Here is a 26,571-nt window from a genome sequence, read left to right as displayed (position 1 = left end):
ATTGAGCAATCAAGCCCAGGCCTTCTCTGTGCCCCTGGACAAAGGAAAGAGAAGGCAGTCAAGTACACACACACACACACACACACACACACACACACACACACACACACACACACACTGTTCCTTTTGCCTCTAAATTGTCCACAGGTCCAAAGCCCTGTGTACCCTTCAAAACCCAGTTTAAATGCTACTTCCTTGCATCCCCTCCCCATCCTGCAGGAAAGCCTCCCAGGAATACTCATGTGGAAGTGATATTTTTTTCTTTGAAATTCCATAGCCCTGGGGCCGGCCCGTGGCTCACTCGGGAGAGTGCGGTGCTGATAACACCAAGGCCCCGGGTTCGGATCCCATATACGGATGGCCGGTTCGCTCACTGGCTGAGCGTGGTGCTCACAACACCAAGTCAAGGGTTAAGATCCCCTTATCGGTCATCTTTTAAAAAAAAAAAAAAAAAAAAAAAAGAAATTCCATAGCCCTTTCGCTGGTCCTCTTTTTGTCCTCTTATAGAATTCATTACAACCAGCTTGTATGTTGGTTATCTGTACCCACGGCTGGGAACTCCTCAAGGACAGGGACCATGTGTGATCCCCTTCTGCAGTGAAGAGCCACATGGAAAAGATCTGCTGAATGCTCCTGCTGTGTTGGGAGCCTTGTGCTAGACTCTGGGAGCATGACAAAAAAAGAGAAGGCACTGTTAGAGCTTGCCATTGTAGATACGCATTTATGCACTCATGGACACATTTGTGCAGAATCATATCCATCTAACATTTATCAGAGTCCTACTCAGTATCTCGTTTATACCTCATAGTAGTCCTTCAAGGTAAACAGAGCAAACGTGCAGCTTCCCACGCAGACACTCATAGGAGTACTAACAATTACAGAGTATTGGGACAAAAGCAGATGAAAAGATTTGTAACAAGTGACAAAGTCCTGGTTTAGGACAGTGGAATGAAGATGAGGTTGAGGAAAGGAAGTTGATATTACTCTTAGAGATCTTTTTGAAGACCAGAAACTGCCTGCTACGGAGCCCACACTGTCTGCTTGCTACATTGTGGATCATGAGGGTCACAGGGGAAAGCACTATTATGTATGTTCTTTCATCTAATCATTGTAACAATTCAGTGAAGTAATAACAATAGTTAACCTTTACTGAACACACTTGCTATGTTCTAAATCTGTTACATTTATTAACTCACTTATTCCTCACAATGAGTGTAGAGGTTGATACGATTACTATCCCCTATTTTATAGAGTAGAAAATAGGAACAGAGAGGTTAAGTAATTTTCCCCAAGATCACACAGCCAATACAAGGACTCAGGATTTAGACCCTGACTCCAGAGCCCATTCCACTAACTTAACAGTCGGGATTATCCCTGTGAGGAAATGGAAGCTCAGGCATAAAGTGATGTGTGCAAGCTCACACAGGTGAAATAAGGGGTAAAATCAGTATTTGAACTTGGGCCTGTCTGTCTTCACCCATGTTCTTGCCTTTTTCTCCTTCTTCCTCTCCCTTGGGGGTGGAAGGTTGATGTGAGCATGGGCTTCAGTTCCCTAAAGCCTATGTTTCTACCTTGGTAAGGTGATACCAGGACTTAGACGCTGGTTGGGAGGGGACCAAGTTCATATACCATAGCAGAGTTGCTCCTGATGAGTGACTTGCTCCAAACCCCCCAAACCACCCTAGAGGGCCTGTGCTGTGACTCTCCAAGCCCCCTGCTTGCCCACCCTTCCCCACCCAGCACAGAGGCTGTCTATGAAGATAGGGAGAATCTACTCCCAACTCCCAGCAAGGCCTGCATTTCCTGGGCTGCCCCAGGAAGGGGCTGCAACTCGCAGCTTATGTAATCATGGAACCATTTATTTCCTCACAAGGGCCATACAGGATGCACCTTCACATGTCTCTGAGCCCAGATTCTAGGACCAGGAGGGCTAGCCAGTTCTGCTTTCTCTAAGTTCATGGCCCAGGGTCCTGCTGGGTGGTTTCCCTTTCCCTCAATTGCTTTCTCCAGTTCTGTCTCTGTCCCTCTTATTTCTTCAACATACACTTGCATTGCTCCTTCATGATCTGCTGGGGTGTAGACAATCATAGTCGGTCCCTGTCTTTGAGAGTCTTGGTGGGTACATAGACACCCAGATGTATTACTCTGTTTTCTGTCACTCATAACAGAATACTTGAAACTGGGTAAGTATAAGAAAACCAAATTTATTTCTTATAGTTTTGGAGGCTAGGGAAGTCCAAGGTCGAGGGGCACATTTGGTGAAGGCCATCTTCTTGGCGGGAACTCTCTGCAGAGTCCCTAGGTGACACAGAATATCACATGGTGAAGGCTAAGGAAAAGTGCTTCTTAACGTGCTCATTTGCTGTCCTTGTAAAGCCCACACCCATGATAATCCATTAAACCATTAACCCATTATTCATGAATAGTTTAACCCATTCGTGAGACCATAGTCTCCATGATCCAATCACCTCTTAAAGGCCCCACCTTTCAACACTGCCACATTGGGAATCAAACTCCCACATGAGCTTTGGAAGTGACACACATTCAGACCATAGCACCCAGGTAAATGTGGTCAGCACCACATTGGGGGTTGTTTAAGGGCACACAAGAAGGAGCCCGAGGAAGGAACTTCTGCTCTACCTGGAGTTTCAGACCAGCTTATGACTTTCTAATAGGTCCAACCTGTGAGAAATGTAACAGGAGAATTGGGATGCCTTGTTTTTTGGGGGTACCTGTGTGGAACTGGAGTTCTCATTTGAAAGCCTGAGAAGAGACCAAAAAAGAGGAAGAGGCAAAGATGAGAGACAGATTAAAGATGGGGCCAGAGGTAGGAAAGAGGAGCTGACTCAGAGAGAGAGAGAGGGAGAGAGAAGCACGGAGGTGGGGAGAGCGAGAGGGTGCTTAACATAGAGATGGCACAGATGAGAGGCAGAGTGAAAGAGATGAGGAGAGAAAAGGGAGAGAGAGGTCTTGTGGTCCCACACCACCCCGCATCTCTATTCACACAGAGAATCTGAGGGTCAGAAGGAATGACCCTACTTCCTGGCAGATGTCTCTGTTACTCTTTAAACCAATCAATTCAGTTCCTCTCTTGTCCCCAGATCTTCACTCATGCCCATGTGCCTGGCCCTGAGCAGAGTTAGACTGTAATGCAGGGATCAGGGGTGTGCTAAACAGGAGGATATATCAATACAGGTTAGGGAAGGATTGATCAGGAAAGGATTTCTGGACAAGGTAACTTTGAAGCAGCGCCACAAAGAATGTTTCCAGTCAAGTTTATTGAGGCATGATTTATATACAATAAAATGTACCCATTTTAATGTACAGTGTATTGAGTTTTGACAAATGCATACAGTCTTATAACCACCACCACGATCAGGATATAGAGTATTTCCTTCACCCAGAAAGTCCTTTGTGCTTCTTTGTAAGCATGCCCCTTCTAACATCACCCCTGATCTGAATGCTGCCTTCACAGATTAGCTTTGCCTTTTCTAGAATTCCATATAAATTCTACACACATACACTATATGTTCTTCATACACTGTAATGTAGAATCATGCACTGTATGTTCTTTTGTGTCTGGCCTCTTTCACTGAGCATAATGTTTCTGAGATTATTCTAAATTCTTGCATATATCAGTAGTTTGTTTCTTTTTTATTGCTGAGTAGTATTCTAGTTCATGAATTCATTCACCTATTGGAGGACATTTGAATATTTTCTAGTTTTTGTTTTCATGAATAAAGCTGCTATGAATATTTATGTACAAGTGTTCTTGTGGATATATATTTTTCAATTCTCTCAGTAAAGGTATGTTCATGGTTATAAAAAACTGCCAAAAATTTCCTAAAATGTTTGAGTAATTTTTGCATTTCCTTATAACAATATCTGAGTATTCCCGTTGTTCCACATACTCACCGGTACTTCAGATTGTCAGTCTTTTAAATTTTAGCCATTTCAGTGGATGTGTCATGGTATCTGATTGTGGTATTAATTTACATTTCCCTAATGCAAGTTTGAGCATATCTTCACGAGATTTTTGGTTGTTTATCTTCTTGAGTCACAAGGGATTTAAACCAAAACATATCATGATGCTATCCAAAGTGTTCAAGATTTCAAAGCAGCTCTTCCAAAGTAACAAATATCTCATTACAGCCGGCAGGAATAGAGAGGATATTGGGGCCAAGCTGAATTGGGTGTATACCAGCTCAGTGACTTTGGGTGAGATGAGCTTCTTTCCTCATCTCTAAAGTGGGGATCACACTAGCAGCCTGGCAGGGTTATTGTGGAGAATCAAATGACAGAAAAGAGGCAGAAGCCTGGAGCAGTGCAGGCACACAGCAGGTGCTCAGCACATACAGTCCCCTTCAGGGGTCCAGGGGTCCAGGGTTCCAGGGGTCCCATCCACATGTATTTCTGTGGACACATGGGCCAGGGCCCTGTCTCAGTGACCATCAACAACTGTTTCGTAGCCAGAGAGCTGGTGGATGTGCATGTTTTCTAACAGCTCTGGGAGTAAAACCTTTGATGTCAAAGTCATTGGGGTTTCTCTGCTTGTGAGGATGGACAGCATACACACTATCCTCTCCAAAAACTTGGGAAGCAGTTTTTGTCTTCTGGGTGCTGGCGGAAGAAATATGGGGTAGGGAAAGGAAAATGGCTTTGAAACATTAGAGAGCACAGTGCTTTCTTAACACAATTATTTTACTTTGGTCTTTGCTACAGATGGGGGCTGTAAACTAGAGCAGTGGTTCTCAAATCTTTCTGTGCATAAGTAATCACCTGGAAAGCTCATGAAAACACAGATTGCTGGTCCTCACACTCAAGAGTTCCTGATTTAGTAGGCCTGGGGTGGGGCCTGAGAGTTTGCTTTTCTAACAAGTTCCCAGGTGATGCTCATTGAGAATCACTGTATTATAATGAAGTCTCTTCCATTCCTAAAAATTCTGATGGCAGGGCTGGGGTTTGGAAGCATAGAAGTGACTTTCAAGCTAGAAATTATGGGCTCAGGCCTGATTACTGATGGGGTAGGGGTTCTTCCAGGGCAAGGGACAAAAATGGGGAGACTGGTGATATGGCAGTGTAGGGGGCAAATAATGACAACTTCAAGTCAGAGTTTTTACCATTAAAAATAATCCTTACAAAACAGTATGATGTATGCAGACAAAGGAAGTGAAACTCAGGGATTAAGTCATTTGACTACACTCACACAGCTGGCAAGTGGAGAAGCAGGATAGGAGCTCAGGTCTGCCCGGACCACTGTACTTGCTCTGCTGCCCTTGGAGGCGCTATGGCCTGAAGCCAGGCTGCCCTATGTATGAATTGTGCTTCCAGCATTTACCGACTTTGTGTTCTCTGTAAGTTGCTCAACCTCTCTGCACTACCTACAGAATGGAGTTAATAGTAGTTCCTATCTCACTGGGCTGTTGTAAAGATGAACTGAATATTTATGAAGCGCTTAGGACAGTACGTAGCACATAGAAACCGCATGACAAATTTGTTAAAAATAAACTTTGCTACCCCTCAGAGTGCACACACACCGACTGCATCCCTCTGGAGTACAAGCTTGGAGGAGATAGCTCAGAGATCATCCAGCGCCAGAGACCGGGTAGGCACAAAAACTTGAAAAATTTTTAAAGCCTGCCTTTGGGGTTTAGGGAGAACGCAGCCTTTGGTGGTGGGGGTGGGGACGACAGCCCGAGGCCCAAAGCCTAGCTAGGCTGCTCTCCTGCCCCCTCGCGCTTGCCGCCCTGGGACCAGACTCCAGGCTTACCAGTCTGGGTCCCAACCTCCCTTCCCTCCTCGCCACCCTCCACCCCACCCCCAGGCGCTCCGGGTTTCCTGCCCGACTGAGGCCCTGCTTGGGGCGGGTGGAGGAGGGGTGGCATTTCCTGGCCGGGCTGCGGGCAGCGTCACTCGCTCACGGACAACGAGCTGACCGCCAGGCACCAGATGCTATTTTGGGCGAAGCACCGCTTAGCACGCAGTTTCCGTTTTTCCACCGACCTTCGGAAACAGGAGAGGGGAAGGGTGTAGATGTCACAAGCCCCCAGCCCAGGCGGGGTTTGGGGGACGAGGTCTGCACGGCTGCCACACTGTCAGAATCTGAAACTTCACGGATGGGCTTATGTGTGGATTTGGGGATGGTGAATGTCACCTGGGTCCCGCAGATGTGCCTGGGCACATCTTCTGCGACAGGGTTGACAAAAGCCTTTCCACCTATCCATATTCCTTCACCACAGCCCTGGGAGGTGTCCAGCAGGGTCATTTAGTGTGTGTAAAATAAGCAACAGTCTACAGATGCCCCAAAGGCAACTAAACTGGAGTTCAAAATCAAATGCATAACAACCATCTAGCCATCCAGCCAGACATGACAGCCAGAAACCCTGGGGTTTCCTTGGATTCCTCTCTCTCCTTCATTTCCCCAATCCAGTTCTTACAAACCCATTTTTATATTCTAAATACATGTCATCTTCACTCACCTCTTGTCATCTCTTCTGCCAGCACAGTAGTCCAAGCTCTAATCCCCTTCTGCTGGACCACTGCACTGGCCCCAGAACTGGTCTCCAGTGTCTCTCCCATCCACTCACATCCCTATGCCACACTGCAGCCAAAGAGCTTTCTAGAAATGCAAATCTGATTTTACCCTCAAACTAACCAAACAAAATGGCTCTCCCAAATCCTTTAAATTGTCCACAGACTTCCTCCAGCCACACTGGACTCTCCTTGTTACTTTCATGAACCTACAGGCCTGTTTCAGCCCTTGCCCAGCTGGTTCCTCAACCTGCCTGGAAAGTTCTGGATGCTCACTCTTCTCCCCACCTCCCAAACCCCACTCTTGGATCTCAGTCCAGGCCTCATTTTCTCAGGGAAGCAGTCCCCAACTGCACTCTCCCATGTGAAAATGTCTAGCCTCTTTTCGCAGCGGCTCAGAGACAAATGACTTGCCCAAGAGTACCACAGCCCAAGAATGGCAGAGCTGAGTTTCAAGCTCAGAATTATATGGTTCTCACTCTTTCTATTGAGTGAGGCAGCCAAGCAAAGGCAAGGGCCTGTGGCAAAAATTAGACTCCATCTCAGGACACGGGTGGCCCTTCTACCACAGGATTCTGTGAAAGTTATCTGTATCCACATGGCAGCCTGACTTCCATCAGAGAGCACAAGAGGAACAGAGAGGACAGGCTGCACTGAATTAACCACATCTTCTCAGACAGTTGTCCTGATGACCAAGGAGGGGCCAGAACTCAGACTGGGGCCACACTTTGGGCTCAGTCCTTGACTGGGATTCAGTCTGTGACCAGACTAGAGGCTTTTCCCCAGTTCTCAGGCTCCAAAAGGAGTTCAAAACCAGAGATACCAGAAGGACAAGGCAGAGTGGCATGGTAGGAAGTGTTATAGACCAGGAATTGGACACCAGCATTTAGGTCCTAGCTTTTTCTCTGGGTCACTGTAAGTTTTGGCCAAGTCCCATCTCTTTGTGCCTTAGTTTTCTTCTCTATGATGATAACCAGAACTCACATGCAGGTGCATAAGACTTTGTCCCGGGCCATGGGCTGGGCAAGTTTCCATACATTATCACCCTCACCACTACTTTTAAAGGTCATTTTATTTAACCCTCCTAACTTTGTGAGATAGGTATTATTTCCCTGTTTTACAGATGAGGAAACTGAGGTTCCAAACTAAGTGACTAAAATTTGAGCCTGTACTTTCCACTCCAACTTGAAAGAATTAACTGAGATACCCTCCTCAGGCTGAGCCCCAGACACTGTGAACTCAGATTCCTACCCCACAGTACAGATCTTAGCCCCTGCAATGAATTGAGTCCAAATTTCTCATCCCAGCCTAGGTTCGAGGGGCCCCTCTTCATTTTCTAGACTCCAGAGAAGGCTCTGGTGCCAAACCCAGGCTTCACCACTCACTAGGTATGTGGCATTAGGAAAGCTACTTTTACTCTCTGTGCCTCGGTTTTCTCATCTGTGAATTGAGGATAATAATACCACCAACTTTTCAGAATTGTTTATAAAGATTAAATGAGTTAGTATTTGTAGAATGCTTAGAACCGTGCTTCATGGCAGGTTAGAGCATGGTGCTTATAACATCAAGTCAAGGGTTCAGATCCCCTTACGGGCCAGCTGTATGTGTACACACACACACACACACACACACACACACACACACACACACACACACACACACACACACACACACACACACACACACACACACACACACACACACACACACACACACACACACTCTTTTAATTTTAAAAAATGTATATATTTATATATGATGGGGGAAGCGGTGTGGCTGGGCTCTGGGCTCAGCCTGAAACCCAGCAGAACGGACATTTTAATCTCCCTACTGACATCAGTTCAGCCCCGTAGAACCCCTTGGGTTTGAGCTACCGGCTCCATTTTAGAGCAGAAAGGGGCCAGGGCCAAAGGGGATGGTGGCTCAGGGAGGAGCTGAGGAGCTTTCCGGGACACGGGTAACTGCCCATTAAAATGTGGGTGTCTAGGATACGAGAGAAAGAATGAATGAGGAAGGGTTGGGAGGTGATGGTTTTGGTGTCGTGATGGTCTTCAGAGGCAGAGACAGAGTGTTGTGGTGACAGTATCAGAAGAAAGGTGTCGGGAAAGCCTAGGGACTGAGGTTGTCGGAGCCGAAATTCCCGAAAGGCCTCGGAATCAGAAATGGGGGCTGGCCCCGCTGGGTCCTAGACAGCGCGGCCAACTCTCTCCGCGACGCATTCCGGAGCCTGTCCCTGCGCCGCGCAACCAGTCCCCACTCCCTCTGGTGAAATTGCCAAATTAAAATGAATCATTTGGCCCATAATGGCCGAGGCGCTTATCGGGGGCGGGCGGACCCGCGGCAGTGCCTTATCTCCGCGGCGCACACGGCCCCGGCGCGCCCCGGCCCATGCTAACGAGGCCTCGGACGTGAGCGGGATTAGAGCGCGTCCGCGGAGGAGCCGGGCGCGGCGCGCGGGCGGGGACGGGGGCGGGAGGGGCCGGCCTCGCCGCTGAGGACCGGCCGCAAAATGGCCACGCGCGTGCCCCCGCCGCGGAAAAACGTGAGCATTCTGGCCTTTTTCTGGGGGAAAAGCAGCCAGCCTTCCGCGAACTCCTCAGCAATTTCCTCCCTCTTTCCCCCACGCCCGCAGAAGAGGTCTTCGCGCCTTTCCCCTCGGCCTCTTTCGATGGGGGGCATTTTCCACAGACGCCGCCGCCCTCGCCACCGCCGCCGCCCCTCCCGCCTCGGAGACTCCCTTCCTTCCCCCTTTTCTTTACGCAATATACAGAAATGCGCGAGGCGGTGGTTGGTTTTCATTGCTTCTCCGTGGTCGTGTGCGTGCGGTGGGATTGTGAGAGTGCGTGTGTGTGAGCTGGGCCCACGGGGACGGCTGCCCAGTGTGGCCTTGCCAGGGAGAGGGGGTGCGTCCGAGTGTGGTGGTGTCTGCGCTGTCTGGGTGTGTAGATTTGGACATTTTCGAGGCCCCTCTGCGTTTTCTTCGTTGACTATGATTACGGTCGTTTGCTTTCTTATCAGGGGTCCTATTCTGTGCGTTGGGTTGTGTGGCCTTTGCGATTGTGTTTGGGTGATTTCGTTAATGTTGGGCGTGTGTGACTCTGACTGGGTTGGGTTGTGTGTCCGTGAACGACTGCATCTGACTGATTTCGTTGTGTCGTGTTGGACAGTGTGCGGGTCTGACCGTGTCAGCTCGTGGGGATTCGCTTCCTTTCTCTGTGGCTGGACCGTGTGTGGTCCTGTCCGCACTGAATTGTGTGCCTGTGTGCTTGTGTCCTTTGGAGGTGGCATTTGCAAATCGCTGAGGGCGGGAGTGGGGGGAAGGCCCGCGAGAGATCGAGGCGCTGGTGGGGGTGGCGGCATGGGGGCGGGGAGCGGGATTTCACGTTTTATTCCAAATTGTGATGTATTCGGGAGTCAGTGTTGGCTTGGATGGGCAGGCAGAGCTCGGTCGGCGGCTGCTCTGTCCGGAGGCCAGTCTGTGCCTTGGTGTCGGAGGGGTGCGTTGCTGAGTTGGAGGCTCCAGGCTGAGCAGCGCTCGCTGAGGCCCGCGTCTTCAAGCCGGTGGCCGCGGGCTTCGGTTCCTGCCGCACTCCGGCTGGCTTCGTCCATTTCTGGTCAGTTTCGCGGGTGCGGCCGCCGGGATCTGGGGGAGAGGCCCCCGAAAGGACAATGGGCGCATTCTCCAGGGCCTCGTGCGTCGGGTGGGGACCCTCGGGATCACCACCGGGGAACATTTTCCCACTCTCTCCTCAGTGAGCGACATTTCCGCTTGGGTCCGGTACCCGTCGCATCGGTGACCGGTCACCGCGGCCAAGTCCGGGCTCTGGAGGCCCCGGGTCAGTGAAAGGCTTTTGTTTTGCCAGTGATTGTGATTGCTGATGCCTTCATCACCACAATCACCATTATTAACATCGTATTTTAATTAAAATAGTCGTCCAAGAACGAAGCAGATTGTTCCTTTTAGCTTCTTTGGAAGGAGAACAAAGCAGTGCGGTCCCTCCCCGCTCCTCCGCACCCCCCCATCTCTGTTTTTTAAGTTGCTGGTTTGAGGTAGAGAGAAAATGAAGAGAGGAATGGATACAGAGGCTAGGTCATAGACAAACATAAATCCCGAACTAACACCCCGGGAATGGGTGGATTTTCCCCTTCTTTTCACCCTCTCCCCATTTGAATTAGAAGAGGAGAAAGAAAATTTACCGCATTGGATTGAAACCCAGGGAAGAATTAGTTTTGTATTTCCATCAAAGCCGTGGCAAAAAGAAGGAGGCCTTCGCAATTAATCCTAGACTTTCGATGTGTGATCCTAAACTGGGCGATTTAGGCAAAACAAATTAAACTAAACCCACTGGGGGAAAAATAAAAGCAAACTAAATCCTGCTACGTATACCTTTGGAAGCAGTGTCGGGTTTGTTTTTTTACCATCCTTCCCTTTCGCCTTTATTGCGGCAACAAATTATCAGAACTCTCCCCTATTCTGTCTAAACCCCCAGAAATCGAAAATCGTTTTGTAAAGGTGGTGGAGGGGAAGGTAGGGGATTTCTCCCCTTTCTTTATTTTTCCCTCTGTCTCGTTTCTTTTCTTTTTCTCCCCTTTCCTTCCTTTCGCTCTTTCTTTTCTTAATCAGTAGGAAGAAAAAAGGGGACCTGAATAGATCGGATACCCCCCACCCCCTCCGTTTCGACTTCATTCCTGCAGGAAAGTACAGGCCTTGGAATCAGGTTCTGGTTTCGATTTAGGCTGGAGGTGGGTAGATGGGGGTCATGGAGAGAATAGGAAGACTCCAAGGTTCTGTCCTACCGACCAACTGATCTAGTCGCCTTTCCCGACACATCCCTCCACGCATCCACGTCAGGCCCGGGACTACCCCTTCGTGCTGTGGCGGCAGACCGGGTCTGGCCCAGGTTGCCGAGCCGAACGCATAGACTCGTCCGTGCATAGAAAACAAACTCGGCCACACTGAACCAGACCGATTCCAGTCGGAGGGTTCGAAAATGTTCTAGGCAGCCTGCCGGGAAGGGTGGTTGTTTTTGGAATAAGCGTAATTCCTGATTGGTCAGGTATAGGGTTCTTTTTTACGGGGTGGGACAGAGGCTTCAAACACCTGCAGGTTGGGGGCGGAAAGCTGTTCGCGATTCCGTGGGCCGGTTGGCGGGGGACAGGAGGTAATTCCCAGCCATTGACCCCCATTTGTCTCTCTCCCTCCCTCCCTCTCTCCCTCCCTCTTTCTCTCCACCCCCATCTTTCCTGGAAACTCGCTTTGGGCGCGTCTGACTGCCCAGGACCACACCACAACCTAACTGCTGGCCTCTCAGCGAGACCGGGGGGAAAGCAAAGACCCCGTCCACACCCTCGACCTCCGCCCCTATCCGGCGGAGGAGCGGAGATCCTATTCGGAGGGGTCTGTCTCTCTAAATATGCTCCAGGTGAGTCGGGAGGTAGGATGGTGTCGTGCAAACAGTGTCCACGAAGGACTTGTGTTCGGTCGGGGGTGGGGGAGGCTCAGGACAGAAGAGAACCGTCTCAGATTGGGGATGGGGGAAGGGAGGACCAACCCAGGGCTGGGAATGGGGGATCTGACTGCAGCTAGCTACCTCTGTGGCCTCCAGCAGGGCCCTTTCCTTTTTCCGGCTCTGGGTAAGACCAGCTGGTTGGGCTTAGTCCTCCAGGCCGCTCCCATCGGTCTGGATTTCATGGACTTTTAACAAAGCCAGTAACTTTGGGACAGCTATATCCGGGTGGTGTAGGTTGTGCCCAGAGCTAGGCAGGAAGAAGGCCGCAGCCATCCTGGCTAGGCAAAGCAGACTCCGGTGGGCCCTGACCGGGAGCCTGAGGCCTAGGGCCGGGCCGTGCTGGAACACCCCTCTGTGATCTTAGCTGCTGAGACAGTGGTGCCTTTCACTGGCTGGCTTGGTTGTGGTGCAGGCTTGAGGCTCCCCCAGAATATCATGCGGGTGTGGGTGTGGTAAGGAGGGACAGGAGGCTGAGTCTAAGGTGGTGGTGGCTCTAGCCCAGGGCAAGGCTGAGGCTGTTTTCATCTAAGAAATTCTCTGTGCGGTGCTCTGCTGGGAATTGGGAGCTGTTCCAGACCCCTTGCCTGCCCCCAGGAAGGAGCTCCTGGGATCTCCAGTCTTGTTCAGGCACACACAAAACGTTCCCGCCGTCTGGCAACTGGAGATGAGATGTGTTGTGGGATGCAAGCTGGCTCTCATCTGCACAAAGAGAGGGGAGTTGTAATGGTCGAATACTCTAGTGCAATTCAGTTTGAAACCTAGGCCCCCCTCTTCAATCCTCCCCCCAAAAAAACAAATGAATAAAAATCACTGAGGCTTTCCTCTCTATAATCTTAACTGAAGCCAAGTGATGCAGTGTAGTCCCCAACAACCATAGGTGCTTGAGAGTTCTCTGGTGGCTCCTTGGGTAATGGACCCCTGGCTTGGGTGATACTGGTTGCAGAAGAGCCAGCTAGGTTTTTCTGAGGTCCAGGAGGGACGGGAAGAGGTCGGCCATAGATCCTACGGGCCAGTCCTACGTTTCTCACAGGGAACTTTGGAGATATGGATATTTATAGGCGTCTGGAGAAGGCATTTGGGGCCAGAGTCAACTCATCTGAAATACGTGCTTCCCTTGCCCGTCGGGAACCAGCCCCTACTGGAGCTGCAGAGTTAATTAGAGGGTACGAGTGTGTCATAGAGCTTCAGCTCAGTCTGCGATTGCAGTGCACACCATTTATCACTCAGAAGCTTGGGCTGAAGCACGTGTGGCTGACTGGGTGCACACTGGTGCTTTGGAACAGTGTGGTAGGAGAGAGCCAGAACCGTGGGGTTTGTATGGTTGGCCAGGGGCTGGTATATTTCTGGCGTATTAAACTGCCTTAGGGAACCAGGACTTGGCTAGTATAATTGGTGCATTTTCAGTGGCCATGGTGTCTTGGTGGTCATAGTCTGTGGATACAGGTCTATTGTTTCCTCCGTAATAGTAAACTCGCTTCCAATGAAGCGTCGCAGACCCATTGCCTTTGTGGCTCATGTGCACCAGGTCTCGGGGAATTTTGTCATTTCTGGCTCAGCCTGGGGGGCTGGCAGATCCAGAGCAGGTGTACAACCTGAATTGTGATTCTCCGCCAGCTTGGATGTGTGGCGGTAATTGAGTTGAGCTCCAGAGGAGGTGGCGGAAGATCCAGTCTCCCTTCTGGGGTGGGAGGGATGATTCCCAGGAAGACTGGGTCAGAGCATTGCAGTGACAGAATAGAGCTCAATGGCTGCCCTGAATGATTAGGTGGACTCTGCTTGGGGCTAAATTGGATTTTTGTGTATATATTTTCTGCTTAAAAGTACCCCAATTATATAATTCTGAGAGTGGAAATCTTGTTTTGGACAAATTATGAAGCCTGTCGAGTTGATTGTATATTAATTTTATTTTTTTATTCAAACAACTCACAGCATCCCCAAACTCTGAACCCTGAGTCTTATGTTTTTTTCTGTTTTGGTTCTTGCCAGCCGGCTTTATCAGGATGAAGCCGGGTGATGGAAGAACCCTAGCACACTTGTGGGAAGTGGAGTGGCTGCCATCATCTTGGAGTATGGTTGTGGGGGAGAGCGGGAGTTTTCCCGGCTCCAGGGGTAATATGGGAGGGTAGAGCAGTCAAAGTGAGACCAGAGTTCTGGTCTGGCTGTCACAGGTAGGCTGTGGGTGACTTTAGGTCAAGCAGTCCCCTTGCTGGCCCATTCTCTTTGTCAATAATAAGGTTTACTCAAACATTTGCACAGTGCTTTTAAATGCATAAAGGTATTCCTTCCATTTCCCAGAGAAGAACACCAAGGCAGGAGAGGGGGGTGGGGATGGACTGGAAGAGTTCAAGGGCCTTTTGTAACACCATATCCTGCTCTTGGGTGGTATCCCAGACCCCACTGGCATCAGGGAAACCCTTTGAATGCCTGGGCTGCATACTCCCTCAGCCAGGCCTCCCTTCTAGACCCAATCTCACTTCTGAGTCTAGCTGAGCAGAATGGGGTCCTGGAGTGTGCAGAGAGGTAGGACTAGGATCATCTTCTTCCCTTGGTGACCTTTCATCTCCTGGTCAGAGTGGGAAGAAACAGCCTCACAGAATACATGGTGGATTTGCTTAGTGTAGACAGACACTCCCTCCCAGTTGGTTAATATGTACGTATGCAGGGAGCTGGTTCCTCTGGATTATTCTCTGCCAGCTCTGGCGGAGTGGACCACAGTCCCTGTGGTCTCCATTCCCTAATTTCCTCCTCCCCCCCTACCAGGTTTTTGGGTGTATGTGTGTGGCAGAAGGCTTGGGGGGCGGGTATTGCTGAGAAAGAAAGAAGGTTCCAAAAGTACCCCATCTTTGCCTGACAGATTCCCCGCCAAAACCAAAGGCGGGCAGGAGGAACGCGGTTGGAGATTTGTTCCCTCCTCTTCCCTTGAGGTCTGAGAATGGGGACAGGGGTGATCTTTCTTTCTTGCCTCTCTGTACATTTCCCTCCTCCTTATTTTCCTTCTGTGTTTCTTCTAGCTGTATTCCTTTTCTTCCAGTGTCGCTGTCGTCTTTCCCCATCTCTGTCCAGTTGGCCCCTAGTCTCTGTGTCTTCCAGGCACCTGGCCCTTTTCTCCCAATCCAGAGACCCCCTTTCCCTCCCTCCCTATACCCGCCCCGCCAGGCTTTGAGGCTCGGAGGGCGGCTGTGTATCCACGTGAAGCTAAATTTGTCCGCCCCTTCTCACGTCTTAGTGCATGAGGTCCTCTCTGCTCTTCATTCCACCCCGCCTCCGTGGGCCGGGGCTTTTGTCAGAGCGGGCGTCCGCTTGTCTGTCTGCCCGTAGGATGACGGAGCAGCCGCCGAGCGAGGCGGCACGCAGTGACCCCCCGCTAGAGGAACGGGACGCGACCGAGGCTCGCATGGCCCCCCCGCACCTGGTCTTGCTGAACGGCGTCGCCAAGGAGACGAGCCGCGCGGCCCCTGCCGAGCCCCCAGTCATCGAGCTGGGCGCGCGCGGCGGCCCTGGGGGCGGCCGCGCCGGTGGGGGCGGCGCCGTGAGAGACTTAAAGGGTCGCGACGCGGCAGCGGCCGAAGCGCGACAACGGGTGCCCACCACCGAGCTGTGCAGACCTCCCGGGCCCGCGCCGGCCCCCGCGCCCGCCCCGAACTCCGCGGAGCTGCCGGGCGACGGCCGCATGGTGCAGCTGAGCCCGCCCGCGCTGGCGGCCCCTGCCGCCCCCGGCCGCGCGCTGCTCTACAGCCTCAGCCAGCCGCTGGCCTCGCTTGGCAGGTCAGGGCCAGGCCGGAGGGGCGGGAAGGGCAGGGAGGCCACCCGCAGCCGGGCTCCCCTTCTGCACTTCGGAGGCGGGCTGCTTTCTTGCCCACCCGGCTGCGCGGGTGGAGCGCGGGAAGAGAGGAGGTCGCTTTAGAGCCTAGAGGCTGGAGCCCCCGTGCGTGAGTCAGAAAGGAGCCCTCTGTGAGAGAGTGTGTGCGTGTGTGGGGGTTGGGGGAGCAGATGTGACTGTGCGGCGTGCATGGGTGTGAGGAAGCCGAGGAGAGGGAGTGCACGACTTCGGGGTGCAGGCACGTGGCTAGGTGTAGGTAGAAGCACGGTGTGCCGTGCGGTGCTGTTGTGGGGGTAGGTAGGAGGGAGTCCACTGAATGTGGGTACCAGGCACAGGTGGATGTTTGCTTCGGAGGGTGTGAAATCTTCTGGGAGCTGAAGCACCAGGTGGACAGGCAAGAGATAAGGATCTGAGAGATAGCACCCTCCTCTGACTCTCTGCCGGAGGTCCACCTGAGGAATGATGTCCCTCCATTTCCAACCCCTCTGCCCCTAGCTGTGGTCTCTGGCCCCGGAGGGCATCCTTTGTGTGAGGGCATCCGTTTTTCTGTTGGGGCCTCCGCGATGGTGGAGAGAGAGAGGCAAGGTTGGCATGGGGACAGGAAGATAAGGCAGGGATAGAGAGTGTGGGACAGTCAGTGAGTCTGTGGGAGACCTTGAGAAAGAGCTGTCAAGAACCCAGACTGGATAATGGCAGAGAGTAGCATGGAGCATGTCAGCGGTGGGGAGCCGGGGCTTCCTGTCCGTTGTCTGTCCACAGTCCCATGGGGCCCCAGCGAGGTTGCGGGGAGGGGACAGTGTGCCCCTTTGTGATGCTAGAGTTGCACACCATCAGGTGTGAAGGCCACTTCTGTCTGTGGGCACTTGTTTGGGAGTGGAGGTGGCTGTGTGGATTGTGTGCTTGTTTCTGGGGCAGGAGAGTGTCTGTCTGTGGTGGAGGTGTGTGCGTTCATTTTTGTGTTTGCTCCATGTGTTCACCTCTGCTTCTGTGTGTGTGTGGAGGGGTGCGTGGATATGCAGCCCCTCCTTCCTTTTCTTGTCTCAGGACCGAAAGTAGTAGCATCCTGTGTTTGTGTACATATGTGTGTGTGCATATGTGTGTGTACACATACGTTTTTGTGTGTTTAATGCTCCTTCTATTCCCAGTTCAAGTGTGAAGGGAGCAGAGTTGCCCTCCCAAGGGTGGGGGGCTCAAGACAGCGGGGAGCCTCAGGAGCTTCTCTCTCCCCTGCACCCAAAGTGTGATCTTGTGATCTGCCTGCTCCCTCCTACAGTGGGTTCTTTGGGGAGCCTGATGCCTTCCCTATGTTCACCACTAACAACCGAGTGAAGAGAAGACCCTCCCCCTATGAGATGGAGATTACTGATGGTGAGTCTACTGCACCCCCCCTTTGTACCCACCCCTCATGCTACTTAGAGACTGCAGGAGGGAACATCTGGGACTACTCTGTAGGTATCTTATGTAAATAGTAAATGAGCAGGCCACCTAGGGATCCCTAACTGCTAAAGCCCTTCAACCTGCAACTGAGCTGGGACTAGCTGAAGCGTGAGTGGGGCTGGGAGGGCCACACTCACAGTCCTGGCAAGAGGGGACATGGGATAGGGACACACAGTGGAGCTTAGTCCAAACCTCTAGATCCAGTTCTAGTCCCCACTCTAGGCACACTTCTTACATGCTGGCAAGGATCCCCTCAGGAGGGCAGAAACACACTAGGCACTGACCCTCAGTGGTTCCTGGCACCTCTTCTCTAGTTGTCTATGCAGTCTCCTCCCTGGCTAGAATTGCACCTTCGAGGTTTCCTTCCAGGTCCCTACATTGAGGGTCCCATTTGTCCCCTATTATACACTCTGGGCTAAGACCTGGAGTTCCCTTCTTGATGCAGTAAAGTCTACCCTGCTCCCTTGATTTCCTTCAGAAGTGCCTCAGCACTACTACAATGAACTCTGAATATTCTTTGGCCCTAAACTTGTCGGAAGGGGTTGGACGAGTGGTGAGAGGACACCCCCTATGCCCCCTTTCCAGGATTGACCTGATGTAGTAGATGGGTCCCAGCACCAGGGGGCAGGAGAGCAGGCTCTTCAGCTCCCAGGGCTTCAGCCTGGCTGCAGCAGGGCTCCTGTAGGAAGGGCACCTGTGGCTTTAAGCCAGGCTGAGCTTTCTGCTCAGAGCCGGCAGGAAGCTCAAGAGCCGGTATGAAGCTCAAGCTTCTGGAGTGGAGCACTCTGTGGTGTTCTGAAGAAGATGGCTGGAGTCTGGACAATAGAACAGATGTCAAAAGACCCAACCATCTTGGAGCATAGGCATGTTGGGCCAAGAGGGAAGGGTGATGGGGGATGCCAGTGCTGCTAGATGGGAGATGGGTTATCCAGTCTAGGGGAGGTGGGTGTACAGAGGCAGAAGAGATGGGCAAGGGGGCGAGGTAAGAGGGGGAGTGCGGGAATATATGGAAGCTATTACCTATATTGTAACTGATGTTACCAATAGTTACAGAGCACCTACTCAGTGCAGGGCCAGAGAGAGTCAGAGAACGCCAGAGGATGGACAATTCAGTAAAGAGGAAGGTATCCAAAGGGCATGGTTCTCTGGGGAGGAGCCAGAGAGGAACAGGCAGAAATGTAGGTGAAGGGGAGGGTGTGGGGGTGCAGGATATGTCCACAGGACTTTGAAATCAGAGACTGAACCAAAAAGAGTCCGAGAAGTGGAACTAATGCAAGATCTAGAGTCAGGACTTGATGTGGATTCCTGTTACTGAACTTTTCTGGGCCTCAGTTTCCTCATTTGTAAAATGGGGAGAAAAATAACTTCCTACCAGATTGTTAAGAGAGTACAATGGGATAAAGTGTTTTTAGGACCTGACTTGGAGTAGGTGCTGAGGACAGGTGAGTGCTCACGCCCACTTTCCCTGCATGTCAGGAAACTGTGGAGGGGTTTTGGGGACAGTAAGTCCCCTTTCACAGGAGACTGGACCTCCCTAACATGAGGATTTTGTCTCCCTTATTCATGACTGCACTCCTAGTACTCAGTACATTGCTCATCAGAGAGCAGTCCTCAGGCAATTGTTCAAAGGGTGGGGAAAGGGGGCAGGTTTAACAATAATGGCTACCATTTATTGGACGCCTATTATGTGCCGTGAACTTTGTACACATGATTTTTATTTAATCCACAAGTTCATGAGGTTAATATTGTTTTCAATTTACAGGTGAGGAAATCGAAGCTCAGAGAGGTTAGGCAGCTTGCTCAAGGTCACACAGCTGAGTCCTGGACCATCCTCATATCATTGGCCTTAAGCTTTGTAATAAGTCCTAACCCCCTCCTCTCCACCCACCTCCCCTTCTGGAGTCTGTCTAGCTTTAGCTGTGACAGCAGTCATAATGCCCCCCTCCACAACTAGGAGCTCCTTCAAGATCACCAGCATTAGCCATGGTACAGGGACTGGTCCTCCCACAGATGACGGACTTCCTCCCTCTGGCCTGGAGGCCCGAGAACAGCAAGTTATTTCCTCTGAGGCAGCCCAGGGTAGGGCTGCCCAGCAGGTGTGCTCTGTTTTTCCCAGCCTGGGTCTGGCCTTTGGCAGAGTCAGCTGGGCTGGGGCCTGCTAGGGTTTGGAAAGACAGCTTCAGAGGTGCTGTGGGCAAGGGATGAGTGGTCCTCCCTGGGAAAACGTGTGTGTGTGTGTGTGTGTGTGTGTAAAAGAGAAAGAGAGACCATCAAGCAGGAAGTGTCGGCATGGACGAGCTGGTTCACAGACTGATCACTGGGGCAAGATCTGCCTCTGTCCTAGCCTCAGTCTCCTTAGCTGTAAAATGAGCAGTGGGATTTAGGTGAGGTCTCAGCCCTTCCTCTTCCTCTACCAAAGTTGCCGCATTCTGAGATCTGGCTCTAGGGGTTACTGGAAGAGGGCAAATAAATATCCCAGGACTGGCAGTACCTGCAGTTCACAGAGCTTCCTGAGGACTTCCATGAGCCCTGCTCTATGCCTTAGTGTTGGGGAGGGAATTAGTCACCCCAGCCCAGAAGCTCAGGAGCACTAGCAGGGCCCACCACTGTCTTCCCCTGGCTTTGGGAATCCCAGGTTAGGCTTGAACATTTAGTGCAATGCTTTTTACACCACATGTGCTCAATACATGTGTGCCAGTGTCTGCCCCTGTTCTGCAAATCTTAGTATGTAGAATGCTAGTGACTATTGTGGCAAGCCATAATCAGTGCATTGTAGACATGGGGAGACTGAGGCAGCCCTTGGAAGCCTGCCTAGAGCCTCAGGCCATAGCCATGCATGGCTGTCTCTCCACTTCTGTTCTGGGGGAGGCAGCCCACAGGGTGGTGCCTTTTCCATCTGGTCTCTGCTCTACCATCCTTTCCCCCCACCTGCCACCATGATTGGTCGTCAGCAAACATTTACTAAGCCCCTACTCTGTGCTTTCCATCATCCTTAGAATAAAATCCCCAGACCTTACTGAAGGGCCTTATGGGATCTGGATCCTGCCTAACCTGATCTTATGCACACTACCCCAGCCTGGCTGGCATCAGCCATTTTCCAGCCCAGGGTCTTTTCACATGCCATTCCCTCTGCTTGGACACTCTTCTTTCTCTTCCCTTCCTGTGCCTGGCTGGCTCTTCTTCAACCTTAAGTTTTTACCTTATAAATGTCACTTCCTCAGAAAGGCCTTCCCCGACCACCTTAGCTGAACATAGTAGCTCCTTTCATCTTTTAATTACAATTCAGCCCCCTGTTTGTTTTTTAATTTGTTTGTACTTGTTCATCATCTCTCATCCCCATTAAAGTGTAAACTCTGTGAGGGCAGAGACCCTGTCTGTTCACCATTATTCCTTAGTGCCTAGCAGAGTGCTTGGTTATGAATAAAAAACTAATGAATGGATAATAAGAACCAACATTTATTGAATGTTTAAGTGGAGGCAGGTATTATCCTAAGTACTTTACCTACTAGACCCATGTAACAATCTTATGACTTGACCTATTAATATTATCTCCATTTTACAGATGATGAAGCTAAGGCATAGAGATTTTAAGTAACTTGCCCACTGTCACTCATCTAGTGGCTAATAGTCAGGAATTGAACGGAGAAAGTCTGGCTCCAGAGTGTCTGCCTAAATACTGTTGTAAGGCCTCTTGGCACAAGTGAATGAATGGATGGATGATGTATAGTCCCTGTCCTCAAATGTCTCACAGCTCAGAGAGGGAGATAAGGTTAGAAACATAAGTAATAATCAAGAGTGATGAAGATCAAGGGACTGTAGGACCATGGTGATTGGTTAGATCTGTCTGCAGGGGTTGAGGGAAATTCTCAGAGAGGAGGAAACTTATGAACTTGATTTTAAGAATGAGTGTTTCCTAAGTAAAAGGAAAGAAAGGCAGTTTGGGTTTCCCAAGTGTCCCAGTGGATGGAGATTCCTTTGGAGGATCTCCAGCCCATTCTCCTAACCCTTGTCTTCCTACCCTCCAGGTCCCCACACCAAAGTTGTGCGGCGTATCTTCACCAACAGCCGGGAGCGATGGCGGCAGCAGAATGTGAATGGGGCATTTGCTGAGCTCCGTAAACTGATCCCCACCCATCCACCCGACAAGAAGCTCAGCAAGAATGAGATCCTCCGCCTGGCTATGAAGTACATCAACTTCCTGGCCAAGCTGCTCAATGACCAGGAGGAGGAGGGCACCCAGCGAGCCAAGCCTGGCAAGGACCCTGTGGTGGAGGCTGGCGGGGGTGGGGGTGGAGGAGGGGGTGGCGCGCCCCCAGATGACCTCTTGCAGGACGTGCTTTCCCCCAACTCCAGCTGTGGCAGCTCCCTGGATGGGGCAGCCAGCCCGGACAGCTACACAGAGGAGCTGGCCCCCAAGCATACAGCCCGCAGCCTCCATCCTGCCATGCTGCCCGCCACTGATGGAGCTGGCCCTCGGTGATGGGTCCGGGGCCACCCAGGATCAACCAGGAGGTGCCCTTAGGCCTCTGGGATGATGGGCTTCAGGGCAGGTGCCATGAGAATTAGGCAGCTCTGAAGCAGAGCAGTGGACTTGATAAACTTTCCTTGATGTGTGAACTTTGGGAAGCCCTAACTGACCCTGGGGCTGGCTTTTCTGTTTCCTGCCTCAGTAGGAGAACAGAAAAATGGCGCAAAGTGGTAGGTACTTTTTATGAAGACGGCACGGTCTTCCCCCTTCCCCCAGTCCCTAAAGACTTCCCAAGTAAGAGGCTCTAGTGTCACTGCTTTTGGCCTGGAGTTTAGGAGCCCTGTTTTTGCTGAGACTTGGGGCTGTTAGCTCTCTCTTGAGGCATCCAGCAGCCTCTGCCTTGCCTTTAGCCCCTCCCAAGCTGGCTGGGGTGGCTTTTGTGGCCACTCTGTCCAAATATATAGGTACCCAATAGCTGCCCATTTCTTGAGCTCCGTCTTCACCCAGGCCCATGTTGGTCCATTCAGCTTGCCAGCTGCTGCAGTCACAAGCCTCGAGGTGCCTTCTTCAGGGCCTGGTTGATGAAGATGGCCAGTGGACAGCCTGCTCTCGACTAGCTGGGCCAGATGGTCAGAAAACCCAGTAGCTCTTACTTCTTGCCCTGGGGATCAAAGCTCTGTTTTCTACCCTCTGAGACTTGCCTTCCTAATCATGTGGCTGTGAGGATCAAGGCTGCAGCCATGAGTGTGTCCTGTTGGGCTTTGTGTGAAGGCAGAGAAAGGGAAAATGATATTAGAGTGAAGTGGAGCAAGAGATATTTTGGGCATGTGGGCTTCAACTCCTACACATCACTGTTGATGCTGGTGAGCAGATGCCAGTGTGCTGTGGGCACATGTTGGTGCTGAGAGTAGACGTGCAGCCCCGTCTGCACATTCTCCTAGATGCTTAGAGGATCTCTCTTCTGCAAGATGTCTGTTTGCGGATGGTCTGCTCTGTGTTCTGGATTGTGCACAAACTCTGTCCTGTGAATTCTTTGCATTTGGGATTTTTGCTTGACTTCAGTTATTGGGATCTTTAGGTCTTTGATGTGACCCAGGATATAGCCCTACTTCATGAGCATGAGAAATCCAACCACAAGCCCTGGCTAAGACCCAAACATATGCACATTCACTTAATAGAAACTTGAACACCCCTCGATTGTGCAGCTTTCAGTCATAAAGGGTGTGTATGGGAGGTTGATTTGATGCAATAGGAGTGCCCTCCTCCAAAAGCTGTACATGAAATTTTTGTAAAGCAAATCCTTATCCTTTATCTTTTAAGGAAATAGCCACTGCAAGTCCTTTTGTAAAGAAAAGAATCCTTTTGTACAGTGGAACACTGCCCCCTCGTTTGTCTCCTGTGTCAATCTAGATGGTGAGACGTGGTTTTCTTAAGGCTAGGCCTGCTTGTGACCTGCATTCCAAGCCATGGGACAAACTGCACAGAAGTCCTGTATATTTGTCATTATACCCTTCAGTCACCCCAGCCCTGTCCCACCAGGCTCCATCTTTGAGGTCAGAGGGAAAATGTCCTATGGCCCTGTCCTGTCATGCAATAAACCATCGCTGTGGCTGTGGGAAAGCCCCTCTCATGCTTTGAGTTTCAGCCCAGTGGCTTGCCCCTGTGCTGGTGGGGCCTCGAGTACAGTGTATGTAGGCAGGGAATAATCCCTGTCCTTCTCCCCTTCCTTTTAGGTTGTGAGGTTCAATTTTTGGGCAGGGGGACAGTATGGTTAACCTTTGTAGCACTCTGGTTCTCCAGCCCATTTCAAGCTTCCCAAATCATATTTTGGTGGAACTTTAGGATCGGTTCCTTTTCAATGCTTGGAAGATGCTGTGAGGAGTCTCATTTGTCTAAAGATGCAGCAGGTGTTCGGGGCTCTAAAGCTGTGTCTGTTTTCCAGTTGGATTAACTTGGGAATGGAAGGTGGCCACAGCGCGGATGGATGGATGGGCTTTACAAGATGGATCACACATTCTATCAGGAACTCAAACTTCCTTCTTTCAAGCTTCTCTTTTTTTTCAGACTTACAGTGTGACTGGGATAAGGTATTTCTTTAAGTGTCAGTTTCTCATAAATACCCAAGCTTGGCCTGTTTCCTGGGGCTGTGAAGTGGACTGAATGGGATCATGAAAGTAGAAGTGTTATTGAAACCATAAAGAGCTCTGTTGCCCTCAATATCAATCTTGCAATGGCATTTCTCAACCTGAGTCCAGGACCTGGGCAGTGGGCCAGTCTGCCTGGCTACACATCATTTGGGTCATTTAGGTTGTAAGCCACTGAAGATCCATAATTTTTATTTTCATATTCTGTACCCCATGCCCTTCTCCTCCTTCTGCCTCCTCCTTATCCATAAAGAAATGGCAATATTCCAAGAATAATATCTGCACAAAAGGGAAAAAAATGTAAAGGTAAAAAAAAATGTTTTGAGAACAAAGGTGAATGTAACGACTGGAGGGAATCACATCTTTTAAGAAAAGTTCACATTCTTTTATTTGTAGTGGCAAATGACAGGATGGTACAACCTTTATTCTTTTCCAAAAATAAAACAAAAGACACAACATCTATAGTCAGCTGACAACTATTTTGGCCTTTTGGGGTGGGTCTAGCCGTACTTGTGATTTCAGTGGTACGTGACCCCCACCAAAGGCTTGCCCCTGCCCGTGTACATAGTCATTGTTTCTGTGGGCGGGCCCAGCACTTTCTGTCAGTGTCGTACTGTATGTGATGAATTACGTTGGTCTCTGCATTTTTCTGCAGAAGAGGAGTATCTGCTCCAGGTACCTTTACATTTTCACAGCCCAGGGGCCAACACTGTGGGCGTGTGACTCTTTAGCGAAAAAAACCCATGTGGTGATGATGTGTGTGTATATATATATATATGAGGATATATTGGGAAGATTTCTAAATAAAAGTTTTACAAAGGGGCCTAAGCTCTGTGCTTGCATTTTGCACCCCTAGGCCTGAGAGTTGGGATATTAAAAGGAAAGGCATGGCAAGACCGGTCTCCCCTGAAGTGGGGAAGCCTACAGGACTCAGTTGTCCTTTTAATGAGTAGGATCCCAGCCCCTACCCTGAGAGCAGGGCTGGTGGGCAGGATTTCCATTCTTGTCCCCCTGCCAGGCCTCACTGAGGGTCCTCCTCTCCTCAGCATCCATGCTTTTAGCTCAAGGCAGCCCTGGGGGATATTCCCTTTTTAGGTTGGGGTCAGATTCCATGGCTTGGCAATTGCTTTTATGTAGGTTCAGGACAGATTAAGGTCTCATCCTAGGAGGCCCTGGGTTGCCTGATGACTTAATGAAAGCTATAGCTCTGATGCCTGGCTCTGGAGGATTGCTGGCTCAGGGATAGAGTCTGATGACTTCGGAAGTCATGAGCTGAGGTTTGGTATCATCCAGGAGGGCTTCCCTGGAGGCTCAGGAATGGGAATGAAGTTCAGCGGCAGGAACTCTGGGTCTGGAGAGGCCACTGTACATGGACTGTTCGATCCTCAGGGACTTCAGTAGTCAGGCAGGCACTTCCAGTGGAACAACAATCCTTTCTTCATTCCTTTAACAAATATTTATTGAAAACCTACTATGGGCCAGGTATTGTTCTAGGTACTAGAAATCTAGCATTGAACAAAACAAAGATCCCTGCTTTTGTGGAGCTTAAATTCTAGCAGGGGAGACAGTAAACACACAGACACACGATTATAATAAGTATGTTGATTATATAGTAAGTCAGAAAGTAGTTAGCATTAAGTATTAAAGCTGTGCCAAGAAGGAAATTTAAGGATCTTACAGATAATGGGCTCCTTTGGGATAAGCCTTGCTCATTGTGCCAGGCTCTGATATTGGCTGCCCCTGTCTTCAGGGAGCTTCCAGCCATAGCTAGACAGGTAAAGGCAGTGCTTGGGGATCATGCTGTGGCCTGTAGAGAAGCTCCCTGGATTGTGGAAGATCCCAAGTGTGCCTCTCCCTGACCCAGGGCAAGGAGGTGCCTGGGCAGGTAGGATGGTGAGATTTAGCCCTTGGGTGTGGAGACCAGTCAGAGCTGGGTATGAATCTTGGTCATGGTGGACCCAGGACCTGGCCTGTGCTCACAGGCCTGAGGAGCAGTATGATGAAGGGACCTGCCATTAAGGGCTTGGGAGAGAGAGAAACAGACAGAGCAGTCAGAGAGGTAGGAGAAAAACAGAGTGTGTGGTGTTTCTGAGGCTAAAGCAAAAGGGTGTTTGGGGCGGGGGAAGTGGCTAGCCAAGTCTAAGGCAGCTGAGCGGTCAAGCAAGAAAAGGCCTGGAAGTGCTGATTGGATTCAGCAACATGGAGGTCACAGGACACTCTTCAGGACAACTGAAGAATGGGAGGAGAGAAGCACCCTTTTTCCAGAAGAATGTTTCCCAGGAGAGGGTGAGAGGTCAGGAAGAGCCTGTGAGCTCCAGGGCCACCAAGACAGAGACTATGAGGCAATAGGATGTCCAGGCTGGCCTGGCCCTTGGGGGCCGTCTGGGCTAGTGTTCATATCTCCATGTGGGGAGACTGAGGCCCAGGGAGGAAAACAGTCTTCCAGGACCACACATCCCATAGTGACACGCAGGACAGACCAGGCCTCCTGCCTTCCAGGACAGTGCCATCCTTGAGGCACTGGGAACCCTCTGCCCCCCACAGGGAAAGGGCTGCACTCTGGGGCCTTGCCTGACGTGGCCCTGAGCTTTTGCACCTTTGGTTTCTTTTCCTCGGGATAGTCTACTCATCCTTTTCCCACACCTTCCTTTCATTTGGTTA

The 26,571-nt window shown here is 50.7% G+C and overlaps 1 protein-coding gene across 5 annotated transcripts; it reads left to right on the top strand.

Moving 5' to 3' along the window:
• The first annotated feature begins 5,541 nt into the window (after window positions 1–5,541).
• On the top strand, window positions 5,542–24,724 carry TAL1 (TAL bHLH transcription factor 1, erythroid differentiation factor). Of its 5 annotated transcripts, XR_010024195.1 has the most exons (6): window positions 5,542–5,605; window positions 11,811–11,954; window positions 15,360–15,806; window positions 17,135–17,229; window positions 21,324–21,996; window positions 23,709–23,723. XR_010024195.1 is itself a non-coding variant. In XM_063104886.1 (5 exons), exons 3-5 carry the CDS (start codon window positions 15,361–15,363, stop codon window positions 21,776–21,778), a joined length of 996 nt encoding a protein of 331 aa, XP_062960956.1. In that variant the 5' UTR covers window positions 5,542–5,605; window positions 11,811–11,954; window position 15,360; the 3' UTR covers window positions 21,779–24,724. The 5 variants fall into 5 exon arrangements, 4 of the variants coding, with proteins under 4 accessions (XP_062960956.1, XP_062960958.1, XP_062960959.1 ...); XM_063104886.1 differs by having other exon boundaries at window positions 21,324–24,724; XM_063104887.1 differs by lacking the exon at window positions 5,542–5,605 and adding an exon at window positions 9,934–10,145 and having other exon boundaries at window positions 21,324–24,724.
• The last annotated feature ends 1,847 nt before the right edge of the window (window positions 24,725–26,571 follow it).

The sequence above is a fragment of the Cynocephalus volans genome, chromosome 8 (genome assembly GCF_027409185.1).
Source record: "Cynocephalus volans isolate mCynVol1 chromosome 8, mCynVol1.pri, whole genome shotgun sequence".
Lineage (NCBI taxonomy): Eukaryota > Metazoa > Chordata > Mammalia > Dermoptera > Cynocephalidae > Cynocephalus > Cynocephalus volans.
The sequence above is the reverse complement of the archived record's forward strand: the minus strand, read 5'-3'. Positions and strand labels throughout refer to the sequence as shown.

Excerpts from the sequence above, each read along its gene's own strand:
- TAL1 (XM_063104886.1), top strand. The coding sequence starts at position 15,361 with ATGACGGAGCAGCCGCCGAGCGAGGCGGCACGCAGTGACCCCCCGCTA. Across the intron at positions 15,807-17,134 it reads CCGCTGGCCTCGCTTGGCAG|TGGGTTCTTTGGGGAGCCTG; the intron begins GTCAGGGCCAGG and ends TCCCTCCTACAG. Across the intron at positions 17,230-21,323 it reads TGAGATGGAGATTACTGATG|GTCCCCACACCAAAGTTGTG; the intron begins GTGAGTCTACTG and ends CCTACCCTCCAG.